We start from the raw sequence: 12,045 nt of genomic DNA on the forward strand, positions 1-12,045 counted from the left end.
GGTATGCTTTGATTTTTTTCTCTTTATCATTGTGTATCTCTCACACATTTTTTTTTTTTTTTTTTTTTTTTTTTGCGGTAGGCGGGCCTCCCACTGCTGTGGCCTCTCCCGCTGCGGAGCACAGGATCCGGACACGCAGGCCCAGCAGCCATGGCCCACGGGCCCAGCTGCTCCACGGCACGGGGGATCCTCCCAGACCGGGGCACAAACCTGCATCCCCTGCATCGGCAGGCGGACTCTCAACCGCTGCGCCACCAGGGAAGCCCCATTTTTGCTTTTTGATTACCTAAGGCATTCATAATACATCTCATAATAGTCTACTTTAAGCTGAAAACAAATTAACTTCAATTGCATTAAAAAGTTTTACATATTTACTTTCCCCTCCACACACACATTTTATATTGTTTATGTCCCAATTTGCTTCTTTATATATTTTATACTTTCTCAATTTCTATAACTCTTTAACCTATTCCAAACTAGTTTCCTTACTAGTCCACTAAAATTATTCTTGCCAAAGTCATCAATTTCCTTCTTGATCCTAAATGCAATTGACATTTAAAAAATTAACAAACTTCATATTTTACAGCAGTTTCAGGTTCACAGCAAAACTCAGCTGAATGTACAGAGTTCCCATATATCCCTTTGTCCCCAATCATGCACAACCTCCCCTACTATTGACACACTACACCACAGTGGTACATTTGTTAAGATAGATAAACCTATACTGACATGTTTTTTTTCCTTCTCCCTGAAGAACTTTAAATAGTTCTTACAAGGCAGGCCTACTGGCAACAAATTCCCTCAATTTTTGTTTGTCTGAGGAAGTATGTATTTCTCCTCCACTTTTGAAGGATAACTTCACAGGGTACTGAATTCTAGTTGGTGGTTGTCTTCTCTCAATACTTTAAATATTTCACTTCACTCTCTTCTTGCTTGAATGGTTTCTGAGGAGAGGTCTGTAAATCTTATCTTTGCTCTTCTATAGGTAAGGTGTTTTTCCTTCTGGCTTCTTTCAAGGTATTTTCTTTGTTTGATTTTGATGTTCAAATCTGATATTTCTATATGTAGTTTTGGGGGCATTTATCCTGCTTTGTATTCTCTTAATTTCCTGGATCTGTGGTTTAATGTCTGACATTTTAATTTAGGAAAATTTTTAGTCATTATTGTTCCAAATGTTGCTTCTGTTCCTTTCTCTGTTTCTTTCCATCTGGAATTCTAATTATGTATATGTCACACCTTTTGTAGTTGTCCCACAGTTTGGTTTTTTTTTTTTTTCAGTCCTTTTTTCTCTTTGCTTTTCAGTTTGGGAAGTTTCTATTGTCATGTCCTCAAACTCAGATATTCTTTCATCAGCTGTGTCTATTCTACTACTGAGTCCATCAAAGGCATTCTTCATTCCTGCTATAGTGTTTTTGATCTCTAGCACTCCTTTGATTATTTCTTAGAATTTCCATCTCTCTGCTTATATTGCATGTTGTCTACTTTTTCCTATAACTGCCTTAGCGTATTAATCATAGTTATTTTACATTTCTGGTCTGATCATTCTAACACTACCGCCACATCTGACTCTGGCTCTGATGCTTATTCAGCCTCTTTAAACAGTAATTTTTGCTCTTTAGTATGGCTTGTAATTTTTTGCTATAATGTGGACATGATGTACTGGCTAAGAGCAACTGTGGTGAATACGTCTTTAGTAATGCACTGATAAATTGTAGGGATGGGGAAGCATTCTACAGTTCTATGATTAGGTCTCAGTCTTTTATTGAGCCTGTGACCCTGGACTGCAAACATCACTGGTTCTTCTCAGTTTTTTCCCCCTTGAGTTGAGACAGGATGGCTAGAAAGGACCATCTTGTAGTAATCGGGTACTTCCATTCGCCCATGTGGAAGGCTAGAGGGAGCTGGAATTGAATAATTTCCTTCCTCCACTTGGAAGGGGAGAGCTGGCTGGAATCAGGTACTTCCCCTCCCCAGGTAGGTTAGGTTCTGATAAAACCCCAGCAAGTTAGGCTATTGTAAAACACTTTCTGTTGAGGGTAGGCTTTGTTAAGAAGAACAGAATATTCTGATGTACTTCAAAATGGTTCCTTTTCCCTTTCCACTACCAGAAGCATGAGGGTATTCTTCTCTGATATTCACTGTGAGGATCTGGTAGAGGTTCTGGAGGTACAACTCACAAAAGTGTGGAGGTTCCTCTGATGACTGGGCCCCTCTTGAGTTTTTAACTTTCAGAGTTGTCCACACTGAGCCTTCAGCAATTCATCAATCACACTTTTGGGTTTCCCACCCCAGCACTGGTTCACAGGGAGGTTTCTGTTCATGTGTTTGTACTCTGGTAAGTCATTATTCTCTGTATCCACCTGTCTGTCTTTCCATATTTTGGTGTAGCAGTTTACCATGTGACCTTACTTACTTCTTTGACAGATCTATAAAGAGTTGCTTATTTTTCAGTTTGTTCAGGTTTCTACTTGTTGTTAGGACAGAGTAGTGACTTCTAAGTTCCTTTCATGTTGGACCAGAAACTGGAAGTCCTCCAATTTTTCAAAATTCTTTATAACACTGGACCTCCAAGCAGCACTCAGCATAGTTGGCCACTCTCCCTTTTAGGAGCAAAAGCTCTCCTCCTTTACCTTCTATGATACCATATACTGTTTATTTTCCCCGTTCTCTCTGCCCACTTTTCCTTTTCCATGTGACTGTAGAGTTTTTCAAGAATTGATCCTGGACCCCCTTTTCTTCCTTACTCTCTAGATACTCTTTCCCAGGTGATTTCACCCATTACCATGAATTTTAAAATATCTATAATATTGTATACTCCCCTATTCTGTTTTCCTGACCTGGAAACTTACAGCCAATGGCCCTTCCAACATTTTCATCTTCATGTGCCTTCAGATCTCCTGCCTTTCCTATCACATTATATAGTACCTTTATCCATCAAAGCTGCTTAAGACACAAACCTAGAAGCCTTTATTGACACCTCTCACTCTTTCATCCTTTATGTCCAATCCATAAACACTATAGGTAAAATTATCTTCAATCCACGCATATTTTTTCATCTCTCCTACAAAACATCCTAGTTAAAGCCACCACAATCTCCCACCAAAACCTTTGCAACTTTCTATTAATGAATCTTCCTACTGACACTCTTGCCCTCTTTCAATTTGCTCCCCAAAGTATACAGTGACCATGCGGCACAGTGGAAAAAGTACAGGTTTTAGATTGAGAAAGACTTGTCACAAGCTCCTCAAGCATATTGGTTAATATCTAAACCTCATTTTTCTCAGCTATAAAATAGCTAAAAAATAAAACAAATGACAAACTTACCTGATAGGAATGCTATAAAAAACATATACTTAATGAAAAGTGCTTAGAATAATACTTTACACTGAGTAGCCACTCAGATAGTAGCTCCTGTTATATACAAAATCAAGTCTGAATTCCTCCCCAAAGACCTCTAGATTCCAGGTCTAATGTACTGATTTACAGTTCCTTAGCACAGAACACTGTTCTGGCTACAAAGCAAATGTGTTATTTTCACTTTAAATTAATTATTAATAGACATCCAATTTAAGGAAATTGGAAAATTTTTAAGTTTTAATCCTCTTTCATTAACTTTATATAGAGTATATATTCATGCAACAATAATCCACTCTAATTGCTAAGCTCCAAAAATGTTTTCCATTATTGGCTTAAATAGCTGAAAAATAATTCCTATAAAAGTGTTTAAAAGAAAATAGTATGTCCCATATTAATGAAATTTATGATTTATAAGGTTATTCTGCTTCAATACTTGCTTTTTTCTTTGTTTTTTGAGGGGTTGAAGGGTAATTTTTCTCAGCAAGTAAAACTCCACAAGATGCATTATCTATAATAAAAATATACTTTAGTATTTTAACTTGTCATTAACTCTAAGTACAGAAAAGAGAACTCAAATTTGAGGAAAAAATGGATTTTAATGACTGATTTTGTAATAGTTTTAGAAGAAAAACTTAATGTATGTTGAACAACCTGACTTGCTACAGATAGGAGGAAGAATTATTAAAAATACCTTTATCTCAAGAGCTCCAGGTTTCACAGGAGTAAATAAACTGTATATAAAAGATTTACCTTTCAATTAGTAGAGAAAGTTGCATGTGATTAGAACTCTTCATTAATTATCCTTCCATTTCTACTATCCTGTAGTTTCAGTCTCTCCCTTTCTACTCCAACTTTTCTACCAGCATTTAAAACATACTCAGGCCTCTTTCATCTTACCAAAAACTTTATCTGTACCCCAAACCCTTTCCTGCTACATAGATCCCAATAGCCTTTCAAATCACCTCCCTCTGCAGTCCACTCTCCACACTGTATACCTAAAATAAAAATCTAATATCATCTGCTTAACACTCTTTAAAGGCTTTCCACTGCCCTCAAGTTAAAACTTAAGCTCCTTAAATTGGCATACAAAATCCTATTTTTATAATCCCTGTATCGCTTACATATTTCCAGCCTCATTGCAGATTAAACATAGGATGCCCACTTAAATGTGAATTTCAGATGAATTACAAATTCTTTTTAGTTTAAGTATTTTCTGTGTAATAGTACAGCCTAGGCAATGTTTATGACATAATTATATTAAAAAATTATTTGCTGCTTTTCTGAATTCTAATTTCACTGGGCATTGTGTATCTTTATTTGCTAAATCTGGCAAACTTTGAGGCTAATCATTCCTCTCATCTTCATCTCCCAATGTAGAGAGAAGCTGTAGGTTTGAGAGTTCTGTAAAAGATAAAATTAGTACTAAGATTTGGTAATAGATTAGAGACAGAAATGACAAACAGGAAGGTGTTGAGGATGATCCCATGTTTTGGTTTATTAAGCTACATTTGTTGAGATGGAGGACACTGGAGGAGGAAGACTAGGTTAGGTCTTGGTTGTAACAATTCTCAGTCATCAACCCTTGTTTTATTTGATCTCTTGGAAAATTTTGTTACAGCTGTTTCTAAATGTTGAAGTGTTCTATTTACATTCTTTTTACATGTCTCTTTTCTATTTCTTTTCTCTTCCTAAGTGACTCACCTACTCTAACGGCTTCAAAACATCTATACCTGACTCTAAATATTTATCTGCAGCCCCAATCTCTGCCCTGAACTCCGGACTCTTGTGTCACAAACTGATTTCACGACATCTCCAGCTGAAGGTTAAAAATCCTCTTAACGTTTTAATATTTTCTTAAGGTACTCCATATGTACAGTAATGGGAACAAATCTTATATTTACATGTATTCGTCCATATAATTATCACCCAGATCAAGACATAAAATATTTCCAACACCCCAGAAATTTCCTATATGTTTTTTCCCAGTCAGCACCCCCTTTTTAAAGATTACCACTATTCTGACTTCTGTCAGCCAGAATAAGTCTTGCCTGTTCTCGAACTTCATATATATATATAAAATAAATGAGTATATACCTGTTTGTGTTGGCATTCTTTCATGTAACATTATGTACACGAGCTGACAGATCAAATTTAATATGAGCAAACCAAAGACTCTTAATTATTCTCCTAACTTGCTCTGCCCTACAATGTCCCTATCTCAAGAAATGATATCACCATTCATCTAGTTGCTCAAAGCAATAATTTAAGAGTTATTCTTCATCGACAGATGAATGGATAGAGAAGATATGGCACATATATACACTGGAATGTTACTCAGCCATAAAAAGAAATGAAACTGAGTTATTTGTAGTGAGGTGTATGGACCCGGAGTCTGTCATACAGAGTGAAGTAAGTCAGAAGGAGAGAAACAAATACCATATGTATACACTACCAAATGTAAAATAGATAGCTAGTGGGAAGCAGCTGCATAGCACAGGGAGATCAGCTCGGTGCTTTGTGACCACCTAGAGGGATGGGATAGTGAGGGTGGGAGGGAGGGAGACGCAAGAGGGAAGAGATATGGGAACATATGTATATGTATAACTGATTCACTTTGTTGTAAAGCAGAAACTAACACACCATTGTAAAGCAATTATACTCCAATAAAGATGTTAAAAAAAAAAAAGAGTCATTCTTGACTTTTCTTTCTTACCCAACAACCAGCCTAATCAGAAAATCCTGGCCCATCTGCCTTTAAAATATATTCCAAATCAGACCACTGCTATCACTTTAGTCTCAAACACCATTATCTGACCATTGCAATAGTTTATTTGACAAGGTTTCCTTGCTTCCACTCTTACCCCTTAGTCTATTATCCACATAGTAGCCAGAGTGATAATTCTAAAATATGTACCTGATCATGTCATTCCTCTGCTCTAAGATGCACTTATCAACACATTTAGAAAAAAATCCCTACTCTTTGCGATGGCATATGAGACTACATTATACCACTTGCTCACCGACTACAATTTCAACCATTCATTTTTATTTTCTCATCTTGCTCCAGTCACACTAACCTCTTTTCTCTTCTTCCAACATGCTAAACACATTCCCATCTCATGGCCTTTTCACTTGTGATTCCCTTATGCCTAGCATGCTCTGCCACCAGATTTTCACATGGCCCACTCTCTCACTTCAAGCTCTGTGCGAATGTCACCTCCTCAGAGAGGCCTATCCTGATTAGCCTGTCTAAAACAGCATCCCTAGTCACACACTCTGTTTTTACCCTTCTTTATTTTCCCTCATTACTCTTATTTTTGATGTTGTGATATATGTATTTGTTTACCTGTTTTTATCTGTTTATTTTCTTTCTTTCTCCACTATAACATAAACTCTGTTAGGGCAAGAAATTTGGCATGTTCCCCAGCAACTAAAACAGTTTGTGTTACACTATAGGTGCTTAATAAATATTCGTTGAATGAGTGGAATTAACCAATGATGAGATAAGGTGTCTCTGAAACATCCAAGCAGAGATGTCCAGAAGGCAGCTACATATAAGGGTCTTACCTCAGAGGAGAGTCTAGAATGGAAAATTTGGAAGCCCTGCCTTTTATAGGATACTTAGACATATCAGGGGGTGGACTGAACAGAGATTAAAATCTAGGAATCAGCCTTTAAGAACCCCCACATTTAATAGCTAATAGCAGTAGATAAAATTGCAAAGAAGACTGAGCAGGAGATGTCTGAGAAGTAATTTCTTGTTTGTTTGTTTCTATTATTAGACTATGAACCCTTGAGGGCAGGAATATAGCCATTTCTTGGTTTCCTAACACTTAGTAAAGAGCCTGACAAACAACTGGAACAAACTTGGATTTGCTGAATTAAGGAATGTGTAAAAAAATAACTCTAGAGCAAGATATAATTTAATTTGAAATTTTAAGTCAATCAACCACATAAAAGTAAGAATATACAAGCATACATAATTACAGAATCAATATTCTGCCTTACTATCAGGCTTTATAAATAATAGTTTCCACAGCCAAAATCTGGCATGAACTAGATAAAATCATGACTGTTTTTGATACCCTTACCAACTTTCCCTTTCATATCTTTCTTCCCTTGTTCACAAGTTCCTTAATTGTGATCTATAAAGCAAATCTTCCTTCTAATGCTCACCCTCCAAGGTAGTAGATGCTACTCTTTCCAAGGATGTGTGCTTTTATAAGTTTAGTTGTTTTTTTTTGTTTTTTTTTGTGGTACACTGGCCTCTCACTGTTGTGGCCTCTCCCATTGCGGAGCACAGGCTCCAGACGTGCAGGCTCAGCGGTCATGGCTCACGGGCCCAGCCACTCCATGCATGTGGGATAAGTTTAGTTTTTATCACTAGGTTCATTTCCCTTAGAACAGAAACCATCTTAAGCATTTTTATACCCACACTTCCTAACATAATACCTGGCATTTTCTAAATGCTCATTAAGACAACTGCTTAAAGTGAAGACAACACCAAAAAACTCTTCTTTTTTCAGTTCATACAAACATTTATATCCATCAGGAGCAAAGCAAGCAATTCTTTAAATTAATCCCCAAACAGATGCTATAAAACTTGTTGCAGGAAATAAAGAAAATAGAAATCTGAAATACAATAGATGTTAATAAGGTTGTAAAGGTCTTGCCACATTTATTCTAATAGTAAATTAAATAACAGAAGGCCAAAAATGCAAGGCGCTTTTTTGATTCTTTTGTTTTTCAACCATCACACATAACTCCAATGCATCTGTTTACTGATTATCTTCCTCTCCTACGACTGAAACTGACAAGGTAAGGGAAAATACATCACTCCCTATCGGTATATATAGTAATGCCTAGTACAGAATACATACTCAGTAAATATTTATTAAATGAATTAATGATGGGTGCTGTGGGGATAGTTAAGACCTAACCTCACATATCTTCATTTCTTAAATACAACCACACTAAAATGGACTCAATTTCCTGGGATACCAGTTTTCTTAACATATACTGCAGCACTGTGACAAAAATAAATAGAGGGAGTCAGGGTCAAGATGGTGTACTAGAAGGAAACAAAATTCGCATCTCCTCACAACTAGGGCACCTAGCAGGCACCAGTGGGGTACCACGGACACCTAAGGGGATGGAGGAACCCCCAGCGACATGTGATCTCTCCTTCTGGCTTGTTCCCCCACCCCACCCCACCCTTTTTTTTTTCTTTTTTCTGTTGTGGTTTTTTTTACCTTGTTGCAGATGTTTCAATTATAGTTTTATTTTTCCTAATATATTTTTCATCTTTCTAATTTTATTTTGTTGTTTTATTCTTTGATATTGTACTGCTCCTTTTGTTCTTTTTATTAATTTTTTTTTTACCACGCCACAAAGCTTGCGGGATCTTGGTTCCCAAGCTGAAGGTCAGGCCCGAGCTCCTGTGGTGGGAGTTCCAAGTTGAAACCACTGGACTAACAGAGAAACATCAGACCTCAGGGAATATCAATCAGAGTGAGGCCTCAGGGAGATCCTCATCTCAGCACCAAGACCCAGCTCTATTCAACTGCCTGAAAACTCCAGTTCTGGATGTCTCAGGCCAAACAACCAGTAAGACAGGAACACAGCACCACACATCAACAAAAAAAAAATGAAGCAACAAAAAAATATGTTATGGGGCTTCCCTGGTGGTGCAGTGGTTGAGAGTCCCCCTGCCAATGCAGGGGACACGGGTTCGTGCCCCGGTCCTGGGAGATCACACATGCCATGGAGCAGCTAGGCCTGTGAGCCATGGCTGCTGAGCCTGCGCGTCCGGAGCCTGTGCTCCGCAATGGGAGAGGCCACAACAGTGAGAGGCCGGTGTAACGCAAAAAAAAAAGAAAAAAATGTTACAGACAAAGGAGCAAGGTAAAAACCTACAAGACAAAATAAATGAAGGCGAAATAGGCAACCTACCTGAAAAAGAATTCAGAGTAATGATAGTAAAGATGATCCAAAATCTTGGACACAGAATGGAGAAAATACAAGAAACACTTAACAAGGCTCTAGAAGAACTAAAGAGCAAACAAACAGTGATGAAGAACACAATTAGTGAAATTAAAAATACTCTAGAAGGAATCAATAACAGAATAACTGAGGCAGAAGAAAAGATATGTGAGCGGGAAGACAATATGGTGGAAATAACTGCCAGGGAGCAGAATAAAGAAAAAAGAATGAAAAGAATTGAGGACAGTCTCAGAGACCTCTGGGACAACATTAAACGCACCAACATTCGAATTACAGGGGTCCCAAAGAAGAAGAGAAAAAAAGGGGTCTGAGAAAATATTTGAAGAGATTATAGACGAAAACTTCCCTAACATGAGAAAGGAAATAGTTAATCAATTCCAGGAAGCGCAGAGAGTCCCATACAGGATAAATCCAAGGAGAAACACGCCAAGACACATATTAATCAAACTATCAAAAATTAAGTAGAAAGTAAAAATATTAAAAGCAGGAAGGGAAAAGGAACAAATAACATACAAGGGAATCCCCATAAGGTTAACAGCCGATTTTTCAGCAGAAACTCTGCAAGCCATAAGGGAGTGGCAGGACATATTTAAAGTGATGAAAGGAAAAAACCTACAGCCAAGATTACTCTACCCAGCAAGGATCTCATTCAGATTTGATGGAGAAATTAAAACCTTTACAGATAAGCAAAAGTTAAGAGAATTCAGCACCACCAAACCAGCTTTACAATAAATGCTAAAGGAACTTCTCTAGGCGGGAAACACAAGAGAAGGAAAAGACCTACAAAAACAAACCCAAAACAATTAACAAAATGGTAATAGGAACATACATATCGATAACTGCCTTAAATGTAAATGGATTAAAAGCTCCAACCAAAAGACACAGACTAGCTGAATGGATACAAAAACAAGACCAGTATATATGCTGTCTACAAGACCCCCATTTCAGACCTATGGACACATACAGACTGAAAGTGAGGGGATGGAAAAAGATGTTCCATGCAAATGGAAATTACAAGAAAGGTGGAGTAGCAATTCTCATATCAGACAGAATAGACCTTACAATAAAGACTATTACAAGAGACAAAGGAGGACACTACATAATGATCAAGGGATCAATCCAAGAAATACATTAAACAAGATGGACGTAATTGATATTTATAGGACATGCCATCCAAAAACAACAGAATACGCTTTCTTCTCAAGTGCTCATGGAACATTCTCCAGGATAGATCATATCTTGTGTCACAAATCAAGCCTTGGTAAATTGAAGAAAATTGAAATCGTCTCAAGTATCTTTTCCGAACACAACACTATGAGACTACATATCTATTACAGGAAAAAACCTGTAAAAAGTACAAACACATGGAGGCTAAACAATACACTACTAAATAACCAAGAGATCACTGAAGAAATCAAAGGAGAAATCAAAAAATACCTAGAAACAAATGACAATGAAAACAAGATGACCCAAAACCTATGGGATGCAGCAAAAGCAGTGTAAGAGGGAAGTTTATAGCAATGCAATCGTATCTCAAGAAACAAGAAACAACTCAAATAAACAACCTAACATTACACCTAAAGCAATTAGAGAAAGAACAGAAATCCCCAAAGTTAGCAGAAGGAAAGAAATCATAAAGATCGGATCAGAAATAAATGAAAAAGAAATGAAGGAAACAACAGCAATGATCAATAAAACTAAAACCTGGTTCTTTCAGAAGATAAACAAAATTGATAAAACATTAGCCAGACTCACCAAATACCTAGAAACAAATGACAATGAAAATACGATGACACAAAACCTATGGGATGCAGCAAAATCAATTCTAAGCAAAAATCCTCAACAAAATACTAGCAAACAATCCAACAGCATATTAAAAGGATCATACACCACAATAAGTGGGGTTTATCCCAGGAATGCAGATTATTCAATATATGCAAATCAATCATTGTGATACACCATATTAAGAAACAGAAGGATAAAAACCATATGATCACCTCAATACATGCAGAAAAAGCTTTTGACAAAATTCAACATCAATTTATGATAAAATCTCTCCAGAAAGTAGGCATAGTGGGGACCTAGCTCAACATAATAAAGGCCGTATAAGACAACCCCACAGCCAACATCATTCTCAATGGTGAAAAACTGAAACCATTGCCTCTAAGATCAGGAACAAGACAAGGTTGCCCACTCTCACCACTATTATTCAACATAGTTTTGGAAGTTTTAGCCACAGCAATCAGAGAACAAAAAGAAATAAAAGGAATCCAAATTGGAAAAGAAGACGTAAAACTGTCACAGTTTGCAGATAACATGATACTATACATAGAGAATCCTAAAGATGCTACCAGAAAACTACTAGAGCTAATCAATCAATTTGGTAGAGTAGCAGGATACAAAATTAATGCACAGAAATCACTTGCATACTACAGGCCAATAACACTGATGAATATAGATGCAAAAATCCTCAACAAAATACTAGCAAACAATCCAACAGCATATTAAAAGGATCATACACCACGATAAGTGGGGTTTATCCCAGGAATGCAAAGATTATTCAATATATGCAAATCAATCATTGTGATACACCATATTAAGAAACAGAAGGATAAAAACCATATGATCACCTCAATACATGCAGAAAAAGCTTTTGACAAAATTCAACGTCAATTTATGATAAAA

The 12,045-nt window shown here is 37.0% G+C and overlaps 1 protein-coding gene across 3 annotated transcripts in view; it reads right to left on the reverse strand.

Annotated features, from left to right (window-relative positions):
• MEIKIN (meiotic kinetochore factor) overlaps positions 1-12,045 on the reverse strand; it is a 152,520-nt gene that overhangs the window by 89,897 nt on the left and 50,578 nt on the right. For all 3 annotated transcript variants that reach the window (XM_055086741.1, XM_055086740.1, XM_028493439.2), the window contains one exon: positions 3,795-3,865. In XM_055086741.1, coding sequence (XP_054942716.1) covers positions 3,795-3,865 — 71 coding nt within the window. The remainder of the gene's footprint in view (positions 1-3,794; positions 3,866-12,045) is intronic.

This window comes from Physeter macrocephalus, chromosome 8 (genome assembly GCF_002837175.3).
Source record: "Physeter macrocephalus isolate SW-GA chromosome 8, ASM283717v5, whole genome shotgun sequence".
NCBI classification, from domain to species: domain Eukaryota; kingdom Metazoa; phylum Chordata; class Mammalia; order Artiodactyla; family Physeteridae; genus Physeter; species Physeter macrocephalus.